This window comes from Larimichthys crocea, unplaced genomic scaffold (assembly GCF_000972845.2).
Source record: "Larimichthys crocea isolate SSNF unplaced genomic scaffold, L_crocea_2.0 scaffold97, whole genome shotgun sequence".
Lineage (NCBI taxonomy): Eukaryota > Metazoa > Chordata > Actinopteri > Sciaenidae > Larimichthys > Larimichthys crocea.
In genome coordinates, this window is record NW_020861315.1 from 416345 (window position 1) to 443810 (window position 27466).

At 42.8% G+C, this 27466-nt stretch overlaps 2 protein-coding genes across 5 annotated transcripts in view; both read right to left on the bottom strand.

The window, feature by feature from the left end:
- fgd (faciogenital dysplasia) overlaps nucleotides 1-11759 on the bottom strand; it is a 52259-nt gene extending 40500 nt beyond the window's left edge. Inside the window, exon 1 of the mRNA XM_010756779.3 lies at nucleotides 11427-11759. Coding sequence (XP_010755081.1) covers nucleotides 11427-11448 — 22 coding nt within the window. The 5' untranslated portion in view covers nucleotides 11449-11759. The remainder of the gene's footprint in view (nucleotides 1-11426) is intronic.
- A 5279-nt stretch (nucleotides 11760-17038) lies between these two features.
- Nucleotides 17039-27466, bottom strand: part of LOC104940228 (protein bicaudal D homolog 2) — a 41933-nt gene continuing 31505 nt past the window's right edge. The window contains exons 10-12 of one of the 4 annotated variants that reach the window (XM_019271311.2): nucleotides 22837-23071; nucleotides 21053-21144; nucleotides 17039-19420 (exon numbers count right to left, since the gene is read on the bottom strand). In XM_019271311.2, the coding sequence (XP_019126856.1) occupies nucleotides 21097-21144; nucleotides 22837-23071 (283 nt within the window). In that variant the 3' untranslated portion in view covers nucleotides 17039-19420; nucleotides 21053-21096. Of the gene's footprint in view, nucleotides 23072-27466 lie in introns of all 4 variants that reach the window. The other 3 variants (XM_010756778.3, XM_019271310.2, XM_010756777.3) reach the window with 3 other exon arrangements.

A 27466-nucleotide genomic window follows, 5' to 3' on the forward strand; every position in this document is an offset into this window, starting at 1 on the left:
TTTGACAGTATTTGACTTATTCAGTCTGGCGTGTCCTCTTATAGAAAACTATGAAACAAATCTTACTAATAGGAACTAGTACTAATTCCTAAAAAATAACAGACGCTGACTGAAGTTAAAGACCATCAGAGTAATATATTCTTAATTTGTCCTTCCTCTATCTGTCCAATCCTCCAAACAAGACATGAATATTTTATATACAACAGATAACTACAGAATACAGCTATTTATTAACAAACGTCTTTCATACTGTATGTGCTGCTGGTATTGCTGTGTTGTGGTATACATTTCCTTCCTCTTCCTCTTGGGTTTTATTCAATACATCCTCGTGATTCAAAACATAAAGCACATCATTATAATTTCAATTATATTTGGTCTCAAAAATCTTTATTGTATAATCTGTTTTTCAGACCAGAGGGGAATATTTTAGGAACCCCTAGTCAGCATTTCAGTAATGATGTCTGTGCTGAGATGAGAATGCAGGAGACAGTGAAGCAATATTAGAAGCAGCAGAAAATAACACAGTGGACATGTTATTTGAATTGGATCCCTGTCTGGTGGTCAGAGTATTGTATTTTGACTGACTGGACAAAGAAAAAAACTTACATTTCAATTTTGTTCCGCATTAACATTTCTTTCTTGCTCTTTTGTGTTTAACCAGCTTTCAAAGTGCAAACATTCTGTTTGTGAAGCGTCATCGTGTGGTGTTGAACAAGGTGTGATTTGTTTTATTTCCGCTGCGTTACGATGTGCTTCTTTGCCTGGATGGTGTTTATGTCCTTGAGCATAGTCACGAAAGGTGTGATGGAAGTGAACATCCCTGTGATGGTTTGTAACTATTAAAGGTGTGACTGTGTATATATATGTGTGTGTGTGTGAGCTTGTGCACGTGAGTGGCACACACTCACGGTGGGTTTTGGTCATCTGATGAGCTGCAGGCTCATCTCTCCCTACAGTGCCCAGATGGCCTGTGATTATACACGGCTCAGTAGAGATTACTGCGCAGCAGAGATAGAAAGAAAAAAACACAGAGTAAAAATAAATAGTTTGAATGCAGATGAAGTTGGCACAAAATGAGATGAAAACATAAGGTATATGTGGGGTCAAAGAAATAGAGCGAAAGTGATGATGCAGCATGGCTAGCTTCACCTCCCTCTGCACAGAAACATACAACCTTTCTGCTGCAGATCATTTCAAGCAGAACACCTGCAGCCAAAATTAGAAACTCAGGTTCAAAGTGTTGCGTCATAATTAAGAGGAGAAGGCATGTGTTAGCAGGTGAAGGATGGCGAAGGTCTGCGTAGGTGAGTGTTTGAGTACGTGTGTCTGGTGGTAATGTCTCTAGCGAGGGATGTACGCAAGGGCATTTGTCACCACCAGCGATGTGGCATGATGGATCACACACTCGCAAGTTGAGCACACCCAAAAGAGCAGTGTGAAAAATGATCAACGCTTCACTGAGCCAGCGTCGTTTAACTCTTGATGTGTTTACCAGGAGGCCGTCTTCTGGAGGGAAAATCAACAGCGATAACTGTTTGTAAGTTATCAATCAAGAGCTCGTACAGTTATTTGAACCTCAGAATTTATTGTCGCCCTCATCAACTCTTATGCTACACTTTTAAAAAAGGGAAGCGGCATGCTTGTGACTTCCACAAAAACTAGAAAAACTGAGAGAGCGAAAGACAGAATGCAAAACATCCAAAGCTTCCAGTTGTGAATGAGCCAATGCATGCATACCTCAGACAGCTCGGCTATCTCAAACACTGAAACTGAGAGCAGCACTCCGGTCATATTTCTTTCACTGGATAAGCTTCAACAATGATGCAATCTTTCACTGAGTGTCATTCAGAGAAACAGACCCACAAGCTACTTCTTCTAATAGGGCTTGAAGCGTGTTGTGGCTACGAGTGCTTTACCTATACACTAAGTGTATTGCTGGCAAACTCTCGCAGCTGTCAAATAGATTAGAGGAGGATGACGCGTGTCTAGCTGTTTTGGTTTATCACTTACTGAATACAAACAGAAGTAGCAGCAGCAGTCATCCTGCAGAAGGCTAGCATATGTGTGTGTGTGTGTGTGTGTGTGTGTGTGTGTGTGTGTGTCCACGCTTAATGACACTCATCATTCAACTTTGAAGAGCTAGCATACTGATGGATGGCAGTTTAACAACCTACCGTATACACGTCCCATATTTTAGGGATGTTTTTGGAAGGAACAATTTGGCTCCAGGCAGTAGACGGAGAGCAAGCTTTTCAGGGAATCAGCTGACACACACACACACACACACACACACATACACACACACACACACACACACACACACACACACACACACACACACGTGCATGCACTAAAACACAGATGCCAAGCAGCCTGAGGCAGTTTGTTGTTTTATTACATTTTGACCTTTCAGGATCGATGTAAATCTAATGAAGTGCTCGTTAGTGAATTAGGGCCTCGACGAGAGAAGAAAAATGTTGAAAGCCTGCAATAATTGTTTGAGGAGGATAATCCACAATGGGCCACAGGAACAGGATCCATCTGTGTGGATGTAGCTCTCAACTCCTCATTAGGCGCAGGGTGTTATGACAGTCCTGTGATGAGAGCTGTGTCTGCAAGGCAAGGCATGTTGGGAGAGGGCGGCGCAGTGCAGTGGCCGTACAGTTAGTACATGAGTTCAAATCCCTGAGTGATGGATTAAAACAAATGGAGGATCTGCGCAACGCATCTTAACATCAGGTTCGAAAACGCAAGTCATCTCACTGTGTTGTTTTTCTGACAGCCATTAAGGCAATAAGTCAGAGTCCAGTTCTCACCCCCATAAAACGGTGCTATCTTGTTTCACAAAGTCATTACAGAGGCAGAGCGGTAGCATAATAAATGGCTGACGGGCAGTGCAGACTATAATAGGAGAAAGGAGAGGAGACCATGGAGAGTCGGCCTGCTGTTTCCAGGGTGACCTTCAGTGTGAAGCACCTCCATGTCACCCAAAATGAAAGCAGCTCAGCTGCTGAGCTGTGGATCTGTGTGGAGCACGGAGGATGAGGCAGTAAGTCAGCACAGAGGGCAGTAATGATGACCTGAGCACACACAGCAAAAAAAAGAAAGAAAGAAAAGCAAGCATTACTCTTCAGCAGCTGCTTTCATCGACCTTTAAGAATACAGATATGAGAGGAGAACCAGTTTATTGCGACCGCTTATCACTGCTTGCATATCTCTACCTACCAAAGAGCAATTCTATTTCCTTGTTTGTTTGAATCGTTTTACAGCCCTGAATAAAGAGGAAAAGTTTTAGGATTACATCTTTCCTGCTTTCTATCTTTGAAACTCCTTGTGGGATCTCCACAGATTGGGAACCTTTGCTTCAAACTACGCTCATACCAAAGAAGTCTTTAGTGATTCATTTCAACCCACACTAAATAGAAGGTCTTACTGTTTCTGACTTCAACTGCTGGGTGAAAATAAAGAACTAAATAACATAACAGTGCCATCTAGTGGTAGAATAACTTCTGCACACTCGGCACAGCAGTAGCAGAGCAGTACAGAGATTTTTTGAGTTTTTGTGTGTGTGTGTGTGTGTGTGTGTGTGTGTGGGTCATAGACAGTGTTGGAAAAGCTGTTTCTTGTGTCTTATTTCACAAGTCAGAATTTTATGAGTGGGCGTAAAAAGTGGGGAAGATTTCAGATGACTTAGTATGACTCGCAAATCACTCGGGGTTTGGTCAGAGCAGATAAATCTGCAGTTAATATGAATCATTACACAAAGCTTTTCCACTGACAGCAGCATCTCTCCTCATCAAAACACCAAATTACAGTAGTAATAACATATGCTAACTCAGGCAAACACACATAACGCTGAGAGCTGTTGAAATGTGGCAAGCAATGCATCCAGTACTGAAAGCTGAAAGCCTGCAAACTTTCACTCTCTGGCGGCGTGTTATATAAATGAGTGTTCAAACAGCCGTGTCCTTTTAAAAAGCAGCTAATCTGTGTCAGGCTACTGGTGGTGGAGAAAAGAGCCGAGGAGAACAGAGCAAGGAAGAGTTTCCTGCTGACCAACACACCCTGAGTCTGTGTGTGTGTAACCCACCATGAAGTGTAACATGAAAAAAGATTGTTAGAAATGTTAATCGGGGAGTATAAGTGTTGGGTTTCAGTAGTAAGATCTGTAGCACTCTGTGCAAATTACTCTCCAACAATAGTGTACAGGTCTAAAAGGGAAGGAAGAGGAAAGGGGGAGAGAGCGAGAGACAATAGTTAATGACAACAGAAGGGCAGAGCAGAGGGGGGTGGAGGGGTCGGAGGGCACCCAGGCGAGAGAACATGGAGAATTCAACACAGGCTGTCTTTGTTGGCTGCAATCAGCCAGATTAGGAAGACATTTACAACATGGTTTATGGCTCCATCAGGTGAGTGGATGTGAATGGTGGCGTGTGTGTGCAGTGATTAGGAGCGTGGGGCAAGGGATGTGGACTAAACTTAGCTGAAAGACATCCAGGATGAAAAGTCTAAAAGGAACCGAGCCAGTTTTCTGCAAATATAGTTCTCATTTCTTGCTGACCATCTTCCACAGCACAACATATCAGTTATTAGATTGATTTCGCTCCTTCCAGGCAGTGACTGGATTCATTTCACGGCGGTATAAAAATCAGCTTCCGGAGATTTGAGATGGGGAATTGATTTCACTGTCGAAGTAACATCGTCAGCCTGAAAGAAATGCAGCAGCAAGCAGGGACTGCTATAAAAATCTATCACTGTTGGTGTGTTGAAGCATGCTATGAAACTCACAATGTCCTTTTAACAATGTCAGTGTTTGGTTTATTTGGCTTGTTAATGCTGAACATCTCAGCAGCAGACTCTTAAATCTCAAATGAGTGTCCTTGAAAGCAAACAGGGCAACGGTTTCTGCTCATAAACAGAATATACACATACAACAACGTAACCTTGACAAAAAATAAGATGCATGGCTGGAAGGTTTTTATACCACAGAGAAATGTACGGTAAAAAACATCTGCCTGGAAGACAATAAATAATACATTAAAAAAATACTATATACTTGGTATACACTGGGGTTTCGAGACACTTTTCAAAAAGTGCATAACATGAACAAACTTATTGTTCAGGGATTAGAATCTCTGAACAATCGATAAAACAGTCCATCTTAAATTATACAAATGGGTCATGAATCTATACTATCAGCTGGGCACTGTATATTTTAGCTGACATTATGTCGACAGGAGAAAACAGTGTATTTGTTGAGCTGCACAAACAAGAGAGTACTTACAGCAGCAGGACAGTGTATGCGTATCTGACCCATAATACACTACAGTGCCCATGATCATCGCGATGAAGGAACATGTCACCGAGTAAAACAGTGTGGCATTGATGATTTTAATAGTTTTCGGACATCAATGGGAGTCTATGGCACAGAGGAACTTAGAACTTATAGAATGTCATCAGACTTATGCTTTATATTGAGTTATTATAGATTTGTATTAAAGATGCAGATTCATATCTCAAATTCTAGTTTCCTTTCAACCATGTCAAAGTAGGCTCAGGCTCTACTTGACGCAAATGCAAAATTATTTCTTTCCACGTTCAAGCTTCAAATTCAAGATTCTTTGTCGCCATAAAAGCTGTGAACCAGAACCACCGTCTAACCTAGAGGTGACCCCCACCTGGCTCTATCTCCCTCTTTCTCCCCCTCCTCCTCTTCCTCCCTGCCTGCCTCCTTTCCAGATCCCCCTGCCTCACCCCAGTGTGTACAGGAAGCCCTGATTCCAGAGAGCCTGCTCTTCTGATGATCAGAGAGGAAAAACACAATGCCTTCAGTGTGCTAGAAAGGAGCTCAACTCATAAAATGCACACACACACACACACACACACACACACACAGAGAGAGAGAGACAGAGACACACAGAGAGACACGCACACACACACAGACACACACACACAAAGGGAGAGAAATAGAATGGAACATGCTTTTACTATTAAGGCTCTGTGTTTTTTTTTTCTTTCCATATGACTTTCCCAGGAAAATCCCCCTCATCAGGGTAGGTCCAATCCAGACAGACAGCAGACTGGAGAAGAGACACAGATACAGACAGACATAGAGGCCTGTGGAGAAATTGACCTTCCAGTCCTGTCACTGAGACACAAACAAAGACTTTTAGGGTGTGAAAGGCTGCTGAGCTGAAGCCTTTCTCTGTTCCGTTTATCCTATTTCACAGCTAAATTTTCAGACCACAGAGAGTCAGTCAATGATCCTCAATGAACACTCCCACCCACACAAGCATAAAACTTCTGCAGACTAGCATCTGGTTTACATACAACTTGCTCTATCTCGACGACTCGGATGATATTAATTTAGTCTCTCTGGAGTTGCAGCCGACATCGGACATGTCAGTGCTTTATTGGGTGACACCAAGTAATTCTGTCCACTTCTAGAAGGCTTCAACAGTTGGTACCATTTAGGAAACTAGGTCACTTCCGCCTTCTGTGTGCTACGTGCATGCATGTGTGTGTGTGTGTATGTGTGCGTGTGTCAGCCAGACCCCACTATAAGCCAAGACCTCTAGTATAAACATATTGTGCAGGAAGTACTGCTACTCTGAGCAGAAACATCCTAATACCAGTATTACAGTATTTGACTCATAACTAGTGCTATCTTTGCTGTCACACTGCAGCTCTTATTAATCTGATAAATGTTGGTGTCCGTGTGATCATCTTGTGTGGCTATGAGGTCATTCCCGAGTACAATTTCCGAGCACTGCATACTTCAGCTCAGTCCTGAAAATGTGAGTATTTCATTACAGGCGCCAAGTAATCCTCTGTTGAAAGATGAGTCGGTTGTTTATAACGCCAACTTGTTTGTTGCATCACTGCTATTACAAGAATGCCAAAAGAATACAAATACTTTTTTATACTAACTGTAGTCATTCAGTGTTATTTTTAGTCTTGTGTCTAGAGAAAATAATCGAAAAAATCTCATAGTGAATCAAGTAGTGAATCAGTTCCAAGCCTGAGGTCAAAAAACTCTAGGGGGGTCCTAAAATAAATCTCACTGTTTGGTTGAACTCGTTCTCACTTCATAAGCTGCGGTACTCTTTTAAAATTCCTAATAGTGGACAATAACAGTTGCATTATAGTATATCGACGCAAGAGCAGTTCAAAACACACCTCACAGAACAGCGTGTCTGCAAATGACTCAAAAACCTGTTAAGCAGGAGTGTCAGAATAACACCACAAGCAACTGTAGCTATGCTGTTGTAACGACATCAAAACATTTCGTGTCTAATCCCGCAAAATAAAGTTTTAATGCTTTGAATCCTGTGTAAAGTCATTACCCCACTGGATACAGGTTATAGCCTTGTGTGTGCTTGCTGGACCACACCAGTCTAATGTTAAACCAGCCAATGAAGTACTATCTACTGCATTCTTTTGCAGTAGATAGTACTTCATTGGCTGGATAGTACCTCTAGTCACACAAACTGCAACAACTTGACACAAAAACTGACATTTACAGTTCACACAAACTCTTTCAGATGGGACTCCTTCAGGACATGCAGTGCAGGGAAAAAAAACTTCTAAAAATGTCCTGTGAGAAAAGGGGTCAATCACATTAGAGGCCCGTTTTCTACACATGCGCACACACGCACACGCGCACACGCGCACACGCACACACGCACACACACACACACACAGTCAAACTGCAGTGCCATCTTTATAGCTGAATCCTTTGCAACAGCAAAACCCACACATGACCATCATTAGTAAAATCAATGTGACAGTCAGGCAGGCCAGGGAACGAGCCTGAAGCTTCTGAATGGCGCTGGAACTGAGTCATGCTGTCTCACACACTCACATACAAACAGAACGAGACAGGGAGATGGAGGAGTGGAGACACGTCAGGGATGTTACAGATTTGTGCTTACAGGAATACACCAGATATTGGCTGACTGGTCTGTTGCTCACCTTTTAGAACATAAACACCAAAATCATCTATTTGCACAACAGCAGGACGTTTGTTTCAGCGCTATGTTTAGTGATAGGAGCCGACTGACACTCTACCTAAGTAGTAAGGCATCTCTTCCAGTGATAATATTTGATATCACACATGCACATTGTTATTTGTCAGCCAATAGGTGAGATCAAATTGCAGTTCACAAAAGCCTAAAGCGCCTTTAAGGTCAGGTAGAAACACTTGTGTTGTAAAGTGACAACTGTCAGTCTGACTCTGCTGTTTGGGACAGAAAAAGACAACAAAGTTGTATCACTCATATGTGCGTGGGTTATATGTGTGGAGCTCAGGACATGTTTAGCCTGTCTTAGCCTAAAGACTGGAAGAGGGACAAAACTGTTAGTCGGGCACACACACCTACCAACACCTCTGAATCTGACTAATTCATGCTCTGTATCTCGTGTTTAGTCTGCACACAACCAGATATAAAAAAGTACTATTTATGATTTTGGTGGTGGATTTTATTTCTAGGCAAACAACTGTTTGTGTTCAGTGTTTCTATGCAGGCTGTCAGATGCACTCTGTGAGCACAGGTTTTGGTTTCTGAACAGGAAGGCTGGGCTTTGGTTATTCAGGCTGCTTCCTCATTCTGTCTCTCTCTCTCTATCATCATGTACCACTTTGGTCTAGTTTTCCTCTTTGCTTTGCCTTCACACAAACATTCAACACTGCAACCATCACTGACTAACAGAACACAGATTCAGCTTCTCTTTTGTCTTGATTTCAAATAAAATATAAACTTCTTTCGACCAGGACCTGAACCTCGGACAGTGCAGGCTCAATGAGATAGACAAAGAGGGGGGGCCACATTTAAACAATGGTACCAAACCATTGAAAGCATCTGTGCAAAAAGTAAAAGAAAGTCACTGTGCCTGACTCTCATTCACCAAAGAAATTATTCCAAAAGTTTGAAGCGGACTGCAGTGACACAGCACCTTTGCTGAATTACTGAGCCCCTGAGCTAATGTCTGAAAATAACCGGTAAGCTACATACAGCCCAAAACAGCACTGGTAGTATTAGAGGGAACATACAGCAAGTGGAAAATGTGTGTCTTCCATCACAACCACATTTACTTCTTATATAGAGAGGGAAACTACTTCCTCGTAGTTAAAAACAGTTCATCATTACTTTCTTTTAACTACTGCTGCTTATTTTGTGTTATAAAACACATTAATTGCTACAAGCTGGAGTTAGATAATGGTAACGATTTTGATCAAAACTCCTGTCCAGCGATTTGGATTCAACTTTCTCCAAAGATCGCAGCACCTGGATGAGATCAACCTCCAGAGACATGTTGCTAATCTACTATTACTCACCAATGCCAACAGCTCGTTTCTGTGTTCCTATCCTCATAACTTAACAGGTAAACTGAGGAATGAGCCAATCTTGTGAAAAAGACTTATGGCAGTCACTGAAGTTCATAAAAGCGAGGTAGAGCAACAGAGCTGAAATAAAAAATAAAAAAATAAGTGGGAACAAGGGGAGCTGGGCAGATAATATTTTCACCATCCTCCTCCCTAACTCCCGTGCTGTGTTTATCTAACACAGAGGGGAGATGTTTACATTGGCTTGGTTAAACACAGACAGGCCCAATAGCTTTTGTTAATAATAAATAACCTAAACAGCCAGCCGGGGCATCCATGCTGGAGCATCTAGCTGGCACACGTGGACCACCATTGTCCTGCATCTGTGGAGGAGACGTTTACCTACATATGGGTGAGACAGATAGCATGCAGTGTGAGAAAGAGAGCAAAGTCTGTCAGAGAGGTTTATAGAGCTGGAAACAAGTCTGAGGGTTGAGGTGGAATTCATACTGAGAGGCTATGCTATCTATCCCACCGCAGTTTGTTTGTGATGTGGTTTATTTTAATAGATTCTCCGATGATTTGATACGAGCAGCGGCAACCCCTTTCGACCCTCCCATCATAAACACAAAAATAAGCATAAGAGAGTGCACGGGCTGTGCTTGGGTTCCCATGTGGAAGGAATAGAGTTGAAGGGGGGACAAGGGGGGGACTTCAGAAAAGAGGAAAAAAGTTTGATATATTTCATCTGATGGTGGCTGCAGTGTGCACCAGAGCTGTGTGTGAATGTGTGTCTGCGTTGGGGAGGGGGTTTAAGAGGCAGGCAGAGGGATGAGGGGGCAGAGATTGATCTGGGACAGTGTGGGAGAGAAAGAGGGAACAGCAAAGAAAAAAAAAGTTGCAAGGCCTTGGGAATGAGAGTGTGTGTGGGAGAGGGAGAGAGAAACGATACACTGCTGGACTGCCGGAAAAGGAAAGTCAGCCAGGAGGACGGCAGATCGATTCCTCCCCCGAGTCCCACAACAAACACACTCTCTTTTTCCCTCTGCATAGCTCACCTCTGCTGCAGCCTGATATCGTCCCATCAGCACTTCATCTCTATCACACTCTCTCTATTATACCCCCCCTCTGTCTTCTTTGTCTGCATGCTTAGCACTTTATTCTGGAGGCCTCTTGTGAAAGATCTTGCCGAATTTTCTACGGAGCTTGGTTCTCACAGTAACTCATTGTGGTTAGTGGATAGGAATATTAGGCCAAACGCCCCAGATCTGTCATCTTAAGACCGTGCAAAATTACTACACATAACACCAGAAGAATAATCTAGACACGGCGAATAACAAAATTCAGATTTAGAAAGAAAGAAGAATCTTTGTGTTGGAGCAGAACTGTAATCAAGAGAGAGGGATGCATCTCATAATTAAAAACCTTCCTGCAGGTAATACTAGACAGAAAAACCACACACACGACACACACTCTTTCACAAACACAGAGCAATCCTCCCACCAACCATCCTCCCAGACAGATGGAGAGACAAACACACTCGCAGACACTTTCAACACATCTCTAATCTTAGAGCTCTGGATCACACACACACACACACCCTCTCCGCACAGACAGTGTAGCTGTTATGGACACATACACACTACAGGATGAATGACTCCTCTTCATCATCATCACAACTAACATTAATGTGGTTACTGTTTCCGGTCATACTATACAGATAACTGTGTGTGTGAAGGGGCCCTGCGTCAGATTGGGGCAATTGTGAGGTCAGAGCTCAGGGTTTGGCACGGCTTGGCTCCTATTCTTGCCATGTCAGCTCAAGCTCCCCCCCAATACACCCCTCTCAGAGTCAGAGCAACAACAAAAAAAAAGAAAGAAAAAAAAGAAAATCGACTCTTTGCGTTGTTTTGGAGTTGATGCAGGCCTGCCTGCAGCTGCCCCGTTGACAGCTGGCAAAAGCATTTTGGAATTCAAACCCTGTGCGCAATACAAGCCGTAGCCATTTGGAAACAACTTAAGAAAACCGCAGAGAGATCTCAAAAAAGAAGACAGAGAGAAAGAAAAGATCCGCCTTTATTTATCAGAGAGAGTCACTTACCAGTAGCCGAAACCCCCTGCATCCTGCACAAACTTCTTCTCCGGTCTTTCTCTGCTGAATCCGTCCTTTTCTCGGAGAAACTGGTTTAACAGCAGCGGCTCCAGCGTACTCAAACTCGGAGGAGCGCGTCCACTTCAGGCTGAGCTCCCCCTTTTTTTCTGTTCGCCGAAATAAAAACACACACACACACTCACACACTTAAGGACACTTCATGGTTTCCTAACGGACGCGAGTGATTTTTACCCGGGTCATTTTCTATGCAGAATAAGCGCACTGTAGTCCTTCATGTAGTCCCTTTCTCCTCCCTCTCCAGAAACAGAACTCTTTCCTCTGTGCCGCTGGAAAAAAAGAGCATGCGCGCGCCTCGCACCAGGAGCGCGCACACGACAACCCCATTCATTGAGAGTGAACGTTAGAATGAAAGATTAGTTTTGGAAAAATTCATATTTTTACCTCGACTAAACTCGACTTTAACGCAGCTTCAACCCCAAAGTAGCTCACTCTACTTTCTTCTTCTTCTTCCTATCCTTTTACTGATGTTGCATTTTCAGCCATGACATGCCCATAGGCAAAGAGGCATGACATGGGTTGTCACGTGAAGTCATGAAAAGGATGAGGTCTATTTCATGAGATAGATCTGCTTTGAAAAAAAAATCCACAGCTGCCCATTAGTGTGGAAAAAAGTGGGCCTGGAACAAGCATACTAACTGGCACTGTATTTCCATGTCACTGCTCAGGCTTTTCTCCTCATCTCTTCTTAATTGATTATCTTGAGTTTGGATGCTGTCAGCTGCCTCTGTGAATCATTGTACACAGTAATGAGGAACTGACAGAAGGGAGAAAACAAATCTTGAATTTAGGCATCATTGCGGTCATAAAATGTTGTTTCTTTTGCGTGGGTATGTCCTGTTTATTCAACGTTCAATGTCTGAGAGTCATTAAAGGTCAGCTGTGGTGCCTCCAGTCAGCTGGGTGGCATTACAACTTTATTGTCTGCATTGGTGGCAAGGAAATGACTATATTTACTCACTTTTATGTTACTTTATGCTTCTAATCTACGTGACAGCTATAGTTACTTTTGTACTTTTTTATTTTTGGGCTTGTTATCCTTACAGATTGTCTAGTTGGGTCCCCTTGTCATCTTTCATCAGTCTATGAGTTGTTTGCTTTTCTTTGGTGGTTTCATTTAAAGGTCCGGTGTGTAGGATTTCATAACTCAGTGAATTTCTATGTTTTCGTTTCCTAAGAATAAGACTTTTCCATCTACAGACGCTGTGGGTCCTCTTCCACGGGGTCTGCCATGTTTCTACTGTAGCCCAGAACAGACAAACTAAACAGTGGCTCAAGATAGAGCCTCACATTTTTTGGACATTTCACAGCCACTGTAGTTTCTCCTTTATGCTACAAAGGACACGGGGAACCGAGGGAGTTGCAATCAGTGAAAGAAAAAGGAAAAAAAAATCCACATCATGAATCAAAAATGTGCATAGCTGTGAATCTTTGTCTCATTAATCATCTTGTGACGCCTCACATTTATCTTGTGACACTTCAGATTTGATTTAACTACCTGACTGGCTCTACTTCATTCAGCTACAACAGTAAAATCCTGCTTACACATTGATGCGTCAGTGAGAATCAGTCACAGGATCTGAGTATTTCTACCACTGCTGCTTGTATCGCTGTATCTCAGCACATTTCCTGTTTCCAGCCAATCTTCAGGAGCATGACTGTGTACCAGCCAACCCTCCTCCTTACCCCTCTCTGTGCTTGCCTATCTGTGCAGACCCCCATCTTTTATAAAACCCGTGTCGACTCAGCTACGCGTCATTAACCCCTTTTGTGGCTGTTGCTGTTGCTGGCTCCACGCGTTTCATCTGCCAACACAGACAACAGCAGGGTCTCTAATGATAATGGCTCCCTGTCTGGCTGCTTGCCAAGGCAATAGGCCACTTCATTGACCTGTACTCCTCTCTAATAAGCTATATCTATATATCACCTCGTCCCACATTTATAGCAGCTCACTGGCTGCTCACTTAATCACAGAATTTGCCAAACATGACTTTGATTTTTGCAGGCGCAAGCAAATACAAGAATAGAAGACACATCCCCCCATTTTGCTTAAACATTTTTCATCTTTGCTTCATTCTGAACATGTCAGTACAGAGTCTGAAAGGCCAAGTGTTTTGTGGATGACTGAACTTGTGTTTTAAATAGACCAGGGGCCCGGTGCCCCTGCTAGTGTCTCCAAGTGCATGGAGCTGCCTGTCAGCCAGTCTGGGGCATGCTGGTCCACAGAAAGCAGAACACCAAACAGCCCCCTGGGATACATCCTCTCCTCCGCTTCCCTGGGGCTCCTCCACTCATAACTACAGAACAGAGTGAAACAACAGCATTCACAGAAAGAGGGGGAGGCTGGAGGAAGAGAGAGGGGGAGGGAATTCAAGGGAGAAGAGGGGGGAAGGTGAGGACGTTGTGAGATATATGAAAAAAGACAATTAGGAGAGTGGCAGATGAGCAGCAGAGCTGAGGGATAGGTGCGAACGTCTGCAGGGAAAAGTGTGAGATGAGCTACATAGTGTTTTTTACACTTATCTGAAATCCTCCCGGTGTAAATGCCCCAATCATATGACTAATCACACTCCAGACTCGGGTGCCAGTCTTTATTCGTTCCCTCCTTTTCAGGTGCAAATTAAAGCCACACACTGATTGAATCAACACGTCATCCGTTGTGTGTCACAGACGATGCTGCGGTAGCTTTGCGTTTGCAGACCACACCAACGGTTTTGTGGAGATAATGCATGAGTCACAGATGGGAGGACACTCACACCCTACGTCCAATGTCAGGACTAAGGAATGTTTTAATGCATCATGAGGCTGAGCTCATGCTCCACAGGTCATAAATTTGTTAACATCCTCAAAGGTATTATTTCTGCTTCAGTAGAGAAATGTATGTGTGTCTGTGTTTGAAGCAAATCCATGTGAGGCATGTGGTGATGTTGTTGATTGTTGCTGCTGCTCCACATCAGCTGATCACGGCTCTCTGTCCCTTCAGGCTCCACATGGATTCACCACATGACAGAGTTGGCTGATACACATAAAAAGGACTCTTTGTAAGTGCAAACACACACACAGCCTCTCTTCTAAGGCCAGTCCTAGAAGTCCTTAAAGTAACTTTTAAGGTTTCATGACGATGTCAACAACTGTATTACAGGGACACCAAGTGGTGAAATTTAATAGTGCATCATCTGAGATATGAAACAGCTGCTCTGCTGTAGGAACACCCCCCTCCATCCACAACACCTGCGTATTAATAGAGAGGGACTGATGCCATCGAACGAATCCCACTGACCCATATTTCCTTTGCCAGTTGAGCCCCGGGTGGGGAGGATATAAGAGGAGACTGGCACCAACAAAGGGTCCACTGTTGCTACAGTGATGTCAGTGAAATGACCTCTTCCCTCTGGCTCTCATTAATACTCTGCCATTCAAATTCAATCAGCGAGGCATATGGTGAATGGCAGCGACTGGTTTCACTGTACTAAATCACAGCAGTGTGTGGGTGTCACGATAATTAATGTAATTGATTCCAGGCTATTGTACTTCTGAGAGGGTTTGGGCGTGTTAATAATGTATGAGGATTGCAGGATAAATGGTAGAAAAGCTGTAGAGTTCTGTCAGAAGTAAAATGCTGTTTTATTTTTGTTTGTGAGCATATCCTAAAATCAGTAATCGTGAAGTCACTTCAAGGGACACTCACCTGATTTTACACAAGTTCACTTGCCATGAAGAGTCATGTAAGGAGCTTGTGTCCTCTGTGGCACTTTCCAAACTTAAAAAAATGAACCCTGATGATCTAATCCTATGGAGTTGCTGTATGGGTACCTTTTTGTCCACTACCAGGGACTAAAGGATAGGATATTTTGCCCTCTGGTGCCTCGATTTATAACTTTTTTAAATAAATAAATTCTCTGCTTTATTTGATAATGACAGCTGATAAACACGGAATTCAAGTGGAGAGAGAGTAGAAGACAGTCAGACTTTAACTTTCATACACGGGGTGCATGCTGTGTCAGGTGAGCTACAGGGGCACCCCATATTTGGACCTTTCTTTGTTAAATTGTGATTTTTCTGACATTTGTGGAATGCTAAAAAGCTTGAATCACTACATAACCGTACCTTTGATGGTCCAACATGTGTCAGTTTGCTGTTATTCATGAGTTTGTTTGCTTCATATCTCACATAAATCTCTGATAAATCTTTCTCAAGGACCCGGTGTACTCTGTCAAAACTGTCCGAAACCTTTCCGCCCTCACATCAAACTGGGGTGGGTCTGTGTCTTACCGTTTCTGTAATAAATCAAAGAACTTTATAGAGCCTCTCTGAGCTGAACAGGAATTGTATGTTTGGGCCAAACAGTTGAAATGGTTTAAATCAGAATGACGCACATGTCCTTCTATAGTACAAAACTATGTTAGAGTAGTCTTCATGAAAGTCAACATTTGTAGTTACCAGAACAAGTCAGCTCATTTTTGTTGAAGTAATATTTAAATCAGTAATTCCTCTGCAGCTGACAGGAGACGTGAGGAGCTCAGCTAATCTGAAAACTAAAAAGTAATAATATAAAAAAAAGGAAAACACACACAAGGATTTCATTTTATGGGTATATAATATGTATAATTTGACCAATAAACTACCTGCTACAATAAGCCAGCAGCATGAGAGACACCTCTAACTAACCAGAGTCAGTTATAACACCTGAACATCACATGCTGTGATTGAGAGTGTGTGAAAACTATAGTTAGCAAGAGATTCAAATTTAAATTTCATGTATGAAAAAAAATAACTGGACAAATAAAGGTTGAGAACCATTGATTTAAATCATGCAACAGTATCTTTAGTTGATTCTAATGTTTTCATCCTTATGTTCATTCAGAGAAATCACAAATTAATGGATATTGGATATGGATATTTGTATTTGAACGTCCCATGATAATAACGAAAAGTCCATATAAGAAGTTTAAATGATTTATTTGATCTCATGTGTATCATTATAATTCATTCTGGATTTTTGGACTCTTAAGTTTTTTAAAAGGAGCTCCACAGCATTCCTCCCCCGCAGTTTAAAAACTTCACTGTAGCATTAATTGGGCAGAGCGCCGGCCTCCAGAGACTGGACAGGAAGTGCTGGGTGCACCAAAGGTCAAAAGAAACTGGCTTCGATCAGCGCGTGGGTGTATCTCCAGAAGGCAGGGAGAGAGGGGAGGAAAGGAAAAGAAATGGGAAATGGAGAAAAGGCAGAGGAGGGAGAGGAGAAGAGTGAGGTTTAAGTGAGACAGCAGAGAAAAGACAGAGAGAGAGAGAGAGAGAGAGAGAGAGAGAGAGAGAGAGGGAGGGTTGGACGGGGGTGGGGGAGTAGGTGGTGGAAGTGTTTTTGTGCATTGTGTGAAATGTGATCGTGTCCTGGAGCCACACAGACAGCTGGGAAGTTCCCCTGCCCCTGGCTTCCAGCTGGGAACACTCTGAGGAGACACCAGGGCTGCAGACCATATACTCCACTGATTAACCCTTCATCTGCTGCTAATGTGGAGGAGCTATAAATAACAACACCCAGACGCCTTGGAACTTAAGTCACATTTATTGATTTTAGCCAGTATGACTACCTTTACACAGACATACACCTTCTCTACCGGAAAACAAACAAAACACTTTTAGGATTAGTTCAGCAGTAATACATCAGACACAACTCTTGTCTTTTTTATTATTATTTTTTCTCCATATTTTTTTTTGTTTGTTTTTTTAAACACCCTGACAAAAGTTTACATGTTTGTTTTCAATTCTGTGTAAAGGTCCCATGACTGAGAAACATGCATATGACATTTAGCTGTAATCAATATGCCACTAATCATAATGCACATTATTGATAAGAATACAGTACTGCATGACAATTCAAATAAATACCAACATACAGGTGAAGTCGTTATTTCATATAAAGATATCAAACTCTCATTATGGATCAATACTGAAACACAATATGACAATATAAAGTTTGCACAGCTAATTTTTTATTATCACAATGCTATCGCTTCCAGCAAACAGAAAACCTTTTCTTTTTTTTAAATGTAAAACAGTATCTGAATTGCACTTTTATTATGTTTTTCATCCATATTGGTAACTTTAACGCCTCAACAAACAAGCAATGGCTATAATGGCACTATTCAAGCTTGTTGATGCTTATTTTGTTTTCTGTTTCCTGAAAACATAATGCTCAAAGATGATGTAAAAAAAAGAAAAAAAAAGATTCGAGTAAAAAAAAAAAAAAAACAACAACAAAAAACTCAAATTGAACAAAAAGAAAGATAAAATGCGCTCTCTGCACATTTTTTTTTTGTCAACAATACTATTGATATCACATTACCTTCACCAAACAATGCTAGAGATACGTAGATGTTTCCAATAGTACACTGATCTACCCCAACACATTACAGATGCTTGGAGCATTTTGTTCAATAACAGGAGGCCAAAGGGATTTCTTTTGGTTCCCACAGTTTGATAAAAAACAACCTTTTCTTAATACCCCTGAATTTAATGAATGGATCACTGACCTGCAGAATTCAATACAATTTCAGTTTTATTGAGCTAATTTCAAAACTATTATCTCACTCATGCAGACAGGGGAAAATTCCCTTTTGCATTTATTGCTGCTCACAGTCATTTTGAACCCAAAGTCCTCACCGATATAAAAAAATAAAGAAAAACATAAAATACTAGTTTAAGATTCTCCCTTGAAACAATGAAAGGCACTACTGGTCAGAAACGAAGAACTAAACAAACCAAAAACAAAACCCCTGGCGCTCACACACACACACACACACGAGAGAGAGAGCGAGCGAGCGAGCGCCATGGCCCCGAACTACATCTTCCTCAGTGACGGCTTGTCTTATTTCCGAGTCTTGATTCTTTTCAACCTAAACGGTGTACCAAGATTTGGCACGATAAACGAAGAGAGAATGAAACAATTCCAATTTGGAATTTAATCGTCGCACTTGCAGAGAATTCGGAAAGTCAGTGATCCTGTTTCAGTTTGAACGCCCTCGGTAAGAAGCTAGGAAAAGCATATCATAGCACTCAAATTTTTCCCAAAACACAACTTACCTATCGGAGTCAAGAGCGTTGTCAAGTTTCATTGTGTTATTTTGAACTATTCCTAGGAATAATAAATACATGAAAAAACCCCAGAATTTGATCACCCTGGATTTTTTTGTATAGAACATGGCAGTAGAACAAACATAAAAGAAAACCAACAGCATAATATACGATGTAACAAGACAAATTTAAAAATGATTATTTGATGGATAAAATCTTGAGGATGAAGTCGTAATAGTAGGTTTGTGGTTTGCGGAGCCTTTACTTGAGTAAATAGTTTCTGTTATTTAAGCTCAGAAGATTCAGGAGGACGTATAATCCTAAAGTCTTATAACCTATGTTGAATTACTCACAAACCTTAATACTACCACGCTTTCCTATAGGTTAATAATCGTCTGTAATAATCCTATATAATGAAAGTGCACAGATTAACAAAAACAATAAACTAAAAACAAAAAAGGTGAAACCAGACAAAACAGCTTGTTGATTAACATTGAGAAACAACCCCATGACCCCTGGCTTATCATTGGAGGGTTGGATAAGCCAATCACAAACTCCGGTCAGAATTGCAATCAGTTCAATGGACCTGTGAGAAATTGGCTTCCAGCAGCAGCAGCAGCACGCGAAAATGAGTGTCATTCCAATAGACATCACTTTTTAAAAAGGAAGACGTGAGAAGGAAGTAGGACAGTTGATTTGACAGTGCTTTTTTCGTTTAGCATTTGTTTTTCTTTTTTTGTCTTCAAGTCCAAATAGCCTATTCGTGTTAACTCTTTTTCGGCGAGCTCAATCAGCAGTGAGTATGGACCTTGTGTTGGTACTTCGTCATCCGCGCAGAACTACTGTAATTACTGCAAAATGGAGAAACAAACAAATGATCAGCGTTAGCATAATTTGTCAATTTATTTAGAGCGACTGTTAACATGGTCGGCAGCTCCACACAGACGAGGCAGGCGGCGGCTGAAGTTAGTCAAAGCAACAGAAGCCATGTTAGGGAGCCCTGATGATATGTCAGGACTTTTCATTTTTTGCCATATCGACAGTGTCAATATGTCTCCGGGGAGCTGATGTGAAAGCACATTCACCACAAAATATCCTGCTGGTGCAGTTAGGAAGCCAATGACTCACGAGTACCATGACTGGTCATTCTTAAGACAGAGCTGAAGCCATATCCCACCACCCAGGTCAAAGGAGAGGGGTGTTTCTCATATGCCATGCAAGTTAATGAAAAAAATGGGTTATGTTTTTGACATGCAGGCTTACTATAAAATCAGAAACTGGATGTTGACGTGTGTAGTAAAACTTAAAGGTGATGTGGGAGGAGCCTGCAAGCAGAGGTAGGAGGAGCATTTTAGGTGGCATGCTGTTATGACACCAGATAAGCCAGACATTGATTTCAAACTAGATGGAGCCAAATGAGACTTCATTTATCTAGGAAGAGGGGGTGCTCTAGTCACAATCACATCCTGGGTATCTATCTACCTACTGCTCGGTGATTCCACAGAGACTATACAAGAGGGAAGGATAAGGGCTCAGCTAATTTGAATCAATGTCCTGTGGTTGTTCGAGCAACCAGTCTTCAGTTTTTTTCTTTTAATTTTTTTCCTCCAAAGATTTACCAGGAGTTTCTCCCTCAGGAAACCCCTGGACTCATTTCTCCACAGTATCAGAGTCAGCTCTCAGCCAGACATCTGGCTTTCTTCACCAGCATGTCTGGCTTTCTTAACTCCTCTCTCAGGAGCTGGTTTACAACATGAGTAGTTCTCCTCTACTCCCCAACCCTTTTCTCAGCGCAAACTGATAAAAAAAAAAAAAGAATATATCACACTTGTAATTTAAGTGAATCTTAAAATAAAGAGTGATTGACCTCACGGGAGGTTTCTTTCTTTTCTTTTTTTGTTGTTGTTGTCATTTTGTGTACGATAGCTTTGTCTCCATGCTGTGTGCTGTGGCTTATGGATGCACACTTAAGCAGGGTTGACCGCTGACAAAGAATTATCAAGTTCCCTCTCTTCATATTCGAGAGGAAGGAATACTGTAGTAGGATCCTGCAAGATTATAACCTGAACATGATCATATTAAGAATATAGAGTTTAATATATAGCTTAGTGGTAGTAGAAAACGCATCATTTGATAAATCTTGCAGGATTTCCCTCACATCAACCCTGCTTCTAGCATCATAAAGCTAATGTGTCTATGATCCACAAGCAGTACATGGATTTATAAACACAAGCCCCACTTATATTTTTTTTTACTATTTGCGTAATGCTAGCTTGCAAGGGGTTAAAGCTATTGTGGATACTAAAACAGTACGTTGCTTTGTCCTCACACACCCAAAAAAAGGAGAAAAGAATAAAACAAAATAAAAGTGAGACCCTCCATTTGTAAAGGTTAAAAACATCTTACAAACATGAGGGCTCCTTCACTTGAACGCTCATATACACACAGGCAACACAGGAACACAACGTACGTGAGGACGTTACCTGACAAAAATATTCAGAGGGCAATTTTCCCACAATTCCTCATTCTAGTTAAAGGGTGAGTGGTGATGCTTGGGGAGCAAGCTGCTGACAATCTAAAAGAGAGAAGGTCGTTTTTAGGCGACCGAGCGACAAGAGACAGAGATAAGAGACATGAGGAAAAGGGTTTTTCAGCCACATAACCACACAGAAATGACTCGAGAGCTCTGAGCGATCTCAAAAATGGAGAGAGGAGACAGATGATGTGAGGGGGAGAGAGAAGGAAAAAGAGAGTGAGAGCTCAAGTTGAGACACGAGGACAGGGCTTTACATCAACGGATAGATAAATATATAGTGTTTGGGGTCGACAGGCACTTTTGCCGAGTGGTCGGTTGGTTTTGTTTGCAGGTCCGCTTGTGGATGTCGGTTTTGATTTGTGCTCTTCTAGGATTTGCTCCACATTTTTAAAAAATCATCTTTGATCAAAACTATATATTGTATCTCTGTTCACAGTAATCATAATATCCATTTTAACAGGAGTAGGAACCTGAGGCACCTATGCTGAAGTGCACTTAATTTGGGTGTGGAGATCGATTTGTCAAACTTTCTTTCTCTCTCTTTATAATATGGCTCTGAAAGAATCCATCGCAACATAACGGGTCACATGGAATAGCCCTCCTGTATTTCACCAGACACCAAATAACCCGCCCCCTTTTTTCTTTTACAATGTAGAGCCCTGTAATACATGAGTTCCTCTTGTACCACACACCTGACAACAGAAAAACAGTTAAAAAAGCTCTTAAGCGTTTTCAGCTGCGAAGCCATGCGATTCTATTGACCCTATTGTATTGGTGTGCTAGCATCACAGCTTTAAAAATGATCCTGAAATAAACACCTGTGGTCACAGGTGCTCCTTTTTCTGCCCGTCATCAAACCAAGCAGCACAACCCACTTGTTATTGAATTTCTGTATGGAATCATACTGTGCCCCCCTTTGCAAGAAAGCAGGGGGAGATTGCATATTTTAGTTCCTTTTTCTTCAAAAGTTCCTTTGTCTTCAAGTTCCTTTTTTCATAAAGAGTGACCTGATTAGACAGTGGGCTGCTGGACACAGGTCTGTCCTGGGGGAACCAGGACAATAAAGGTAGAGACGAGGGCTTTTTTTTATTATTCTTAAGGAGCACCAATGCCGACAGACGAGCCAAAGAGCAGAGGATGTCATAATTAGTCACAAGACTGTCAGATTGACATCCTCTTAACAAGTCCCCAACCCCACAATGTGTTACTGTTACCAGGCAATACACTCAGGGGTTCAGAACAAACGAGCACAAAAGCTGCCACCTTATACATCATACGTACAGCACCATGACACGGAAAGAATAGACACTCCATAATATCCACAAAACCCCCCCCAACATAACCGGGGCCCAATAATCCACATGCCATATATGTCTACTACAGTCCAAACGTCTAGTGCACACTGTACATACATCTGCATTCCCCTAAGCGTATACACTAGCACACACAAGCAGCTGGTTAGTCACACAGCAGTCCCTAGAGGAGCGCAGGCTGGCCAGGGAGCTAAGCGAGCAAGTGGGGCTCTTTAACACTAAGGCAGGGAGGGTTTGGCATGACAGGCCCCCTCCCCTCTGTACACAGCAGTCCCTTGCGCACTTCTCGGCCGCCTCAGTCGCAGTAGATCTTGTACTTCTCGCTGCAAAACACCACGGGGCCTCCCAGAATGCCATTGGGCATGGCGTTGTTGGGCTCTGGTCGGCCGGAGCCAGAGCAGGTGAGACTCTGACTTACGTGGGGGTTGTTGGCGGTGCTGGTGGCGGTGGCCTTGCTGCGGGCCTTGGACCGGCCAGAGTTGCCTCCCCGGCGGGTCTGCTCGTGGTCGAACTCCAGATCTTCCAGACGCTGAGTCAGGGCCAGTTTCTGCTGGATGGCCATCCGCAGAAGGGAGTTCAAGGTCTTCTTCTCATCCTCCGCTGCAGCCAGCTGCCTCTGCATCTCATCCAGCTGAGTGACGTACTCGTCACAACTGCAAGAGAGGCAGACACACACAGAGAGAAAGCCGCAAAGTCAGGTACATATTTATCACCTTTAACAGAAAGTGAAGAACATCAGCAAGATATTTTGCACCATCATCATATGACAAGGGGGCACTGGCAGTCCCAACAATACAAATGTGCCTCAATGGAGGAAAAAACAGCTGGATTTTTGTTACATTGGCATTAATAATTTTATCAAAACTGCAAACTTGAGCTGCATGTTGGAGATACTGACCCCAACAGTCATGAGGTGAAATTGAAGCACAGTGTTTTCTTTGCCACCACCAGATGGCGCCATCGCTCCACACAGCACAGAGCCAATACTGACATTATTATGTTATGAAATCATGAGCCATTTCTGTCCCCTCTACCAAACTTCACAAACTAAAACGTTCTCAGCTCAGTGGATATTTTACAAGACACAGCAACCATCTATCTGCCATCACTTGACTGAATATACTGCAGCATAGCAATCTTTATCCTGCTCTCCCTGAATAATAACCAACGTCTGTTTTTTAGGGTTTATATGTCTACTGCTACAGGGTATGATACACCATACACCCCCAACAGGTGAGAGTGTAGCAGCGTATATGCAGCGGAAGTTAAGAATAGATCACACACACAAAGGATGAAAGCATTAAGGGTCACTCACAAGACTCTCTCTGCGTCAACCTGAGGAACAGGCTGAGGAGGGGAGGTGAGAAAATGAAGATGGGGTGGGGGGATAGACGGGCTCATTGCTTCAAGATGTGGATGTTCGCACCTGATCTCCACTTTTCCGGTTGGAGTGAGCGTGTATCACTTCCATCCATCTCCCATCTCACCTATCACTGGGTGCTGCACTGCGGCATTATCACCTGTCTCCCTGTGCCCTTGTCTGTGTGTGTGTGTAGGTATAAAAACTGGGTCACTCAAAAGGGATTTTGACGTGCAGGGTTCATTTTCCCACTCTCCATCTGCTGATGTCGTGCTCCCTTTCTATTTCCTCCTTTTCATTACCTTCATCTCTTATCTTTCCTCTCAAGCTTTTTCCCCCTTCTGTCGTTTCCTTGCGTTGTCTCCGTCTGTCTGCCTGCATCACTCACTTTCTCTCCCCATCTTGGTCATCGCTACTTTCTCTATTGCTGACAGAGCAAATCTGAGTGACATTCCCCAGTAATGACAGACACGTCTGTATGAAGGGAGCGGTTGGTTATGTTATTACACGGCGCCTTGTCCGCTCGGACATAATTCAGCTGTTGGGCAGCCTCACCCTGCTGCCTTTTGTCTGTGTGGTAATTAGGTGTTTACCTTATTTAGATATGCCCCAACCCGTGGTGACACTTCAAACTCTCTTAGACCACAAGAATCCAGAAATGTCACTTGTCGTTACTGTTTATCCATCTGCAATCTATAACTGTCATTTTCCCAGCAGGCATGTGAGATCTAATGTTATTGTCCTCGTAGACTGCATATTGTTTTGTAAATTCATTTCTGAAAACTAAAACTGCCAGTAGCCTGAGAGTCTTGACTTGTTTCCAACCAAAACAAACTTGTGTTGAATATTATTTAGATTGATGTGATTTTGAGATAACTATCCAGGCAGTCAAGATAAAGACACTTATTTTTAGAAGCTGCACAAAGAACAAGTTAAAATTGTCTAAGGTCCTCTATAAATTCTTTCCTCATATGAAGAAAACTAATTCTTGAGGTCAATATCCGTGGCCAGTGGCCGCAGATGTTTTTGCTGCATGTGGTGCTGCACGTGGTTGTGTGCCATGTGAACTCTGGCCTTGCCAGACCACCATACAAACATAAACTATACCCTCCCCTCTTGTGTATGCAGTTTGATTCCCAGTGGGACACACACCCACACAATAGGGATCAGTGCTGCTTCATTAAAGCCAGTATGAGATGGTGGGGGGCGACTGATGGGGGGGCTGGTGCGCCTTCAGACGATTCAGACACTTGTGCATGGGGGGGTGAGAGTACGTGCGTTCTTTTCCCGGGAAAAAAAAAAAAAACAGTGGAGTGGTCTATTCTAGTGACTAGATGGATACAATAGAAGCCTTTTTGGCCCACTGATGGGGTGTGGTGGCACAATAGCTGAGGGGGGACGGGGCGGGGGGCTGCTGGCCTTTTGAGGATGAATAGTCATCATATTCACATCAATAACAAACAAGTATATCTGCATTTTGCTGTGATTATTAACACTAACTAACCCATTTTTATGGTTGCAATTAGCAACTTTTGCAAACCACTCATGTGGAGATGTCAACTTTAAACTGCACAGAAACACACACGACCTCCTCAGCTGTCTGGAGCTTGATTGGTCATGGTGGGGATGGAAACCACAGGGAGAGAGCACGGCAGAGGAGTGAAAGACAGAATGATGGAAAGGGAATGCAACCAACAAACAGAACATCAGGATTATTGAGGGTGTAAGTTTGGGGAGAAAATGTGACTTGGGGTATTTGACTGTTAATCAGAAGGAGCTGAGAGCATGTTGAGGCATGTCTCTGGAATGTTAGAGGCAGGAGCTTACTGTTAACATGACACCAGAGACTGCAGCTGGAGGCACAGAGGAACGAAAAAACAGAAGCACGTACAGACACTCCAAAACTATTCAAGCCTGTGCTTCTCACAGAGCGAAATGCACTTTACAGATCTGAAGTAACTTCAATCAATGGCAGGCACAGACTGCAGCATGAGATCACACAAAGGAACGAAAAGCCTAAACAATTCTTTCATTTCCACTCCATCCTTCTTCCCCTTTGTCGGAGACCTCACATGTGTATCCGAGAGTTTTCCTCATCTTAGAAATCCACCTTTATAGACTTTGTAGTCTTTGACGTGAATTACCATTAAAAAAAAGGAAAAGAAAAAGACTGTCAAATTAGGCTCCTGTAGTGGGCTTTAGCTGAAAGCCTGGCCCCTTCCTCTCTTTCTTTTCCAGATGACTAGAGAACCGGGTGTTTGGCGTTGAGGAAGGACGAAAGGGGGTGGGGGATACAAAAGGAGTGGTGGGGAGTGTGGGAAACCTCGCTCTGGCGAGTCCCCCAGCCTCTCAAAGAGTTCCTCTGACCCAACTCTGTGCTGTATAGGATGGAATTTACATACCAATACATGAAACCCATAAACAGACAGAATGTAATTCATGCATAGGAACCAGAAGAGGGACAGAACACTGGAGTTGAAGCCCCATCATCATCATCATAGGGGTGGTTCTTTGTGGACAGGGAGGAAAACACATGTGCTGATGCAGGCGGTAAACAGCAGGCTGTAATGTGTCGTCAGTGTCATAAGCCTCTCCAGCGAAAGCTACTTAAAGACGCAGACATTTCACATAGCAAACAATCTCACACCTTGACGATGACTGTCACAAGTCTTGGACCCCCATCGAGTAACATATTACTTCAAGGAGCAAGATCCGGTTCTCTCTTTGCCCCGGTTGCTTTGGTCCAAATAGTTGAGCATTACACCTACTTCCTCTAAACCATCTGGCTCTGCAGTGCGCCAAAAACCCATGACAACACACACCCACATTTGCAGACAGGAGTTTTCCTCCTGTTACTAATTGATTAGACTCTGCAGTATATGGAGTTACTTCAGCAAGCACTTCACAGATAGGTATTGAATTACTGTATGGGTAAGATGAGGGGGCGCTGAGCTGCCCACACATTTCCTGCAGCGGCTGTAACCTTCATTCTATAATGCTGTTTATACCCACCCTCCTCGTCTACCTCTCCTCCCTCCGCAGACAGCTTGAGCTTTGCTATGGATTGCAGGGGGAGTCTTAAATGCAGAAGGAAAGACTGTCTCAGCATCTCAGCACAGCCATCTGGACCAGAGCTGATAGTTATGGGGCAAGTGGGTATCAACATCTTTAAAAAAGACTCATGGAGACGGAAAGCAACTCGAAAAGTGAGTTGAGCATCCGCCATGCGATCACTATAATCACATCTAAAAATACATACAGTAAATGCCCGTACAGGTGCACTCATTTTCTTCTGTGCACACACACACGCACATAAACAAACAAGCAGTGTGTGAGCGCTTAGTTTACAATGTGTTAGGGGTGAATGTGTAATCCAGCCCAAAATGAGGTGGGATTATGCGCAGAACCTTTGACCGGCTTCTCTTTGGAATCAGGAAAGATTAGTGAGTGTGTCCGCCCATCTGACACACACACAGGCACACACACACACACACACACACACACTCTAAATCACTGGTCAAAAACAATACTTAAGTTCCATATTTAAATGATACCCAGATTAGATACCTTCTGTGCTCTATAGCTGGTATCAATGCTAGTATCCCCTCCTGACCGTGATTCTCGGAAACAAACATGTCATTGAACATGTCACGTTACAGTGATAGAGAACAGAGATACGGCTAACATG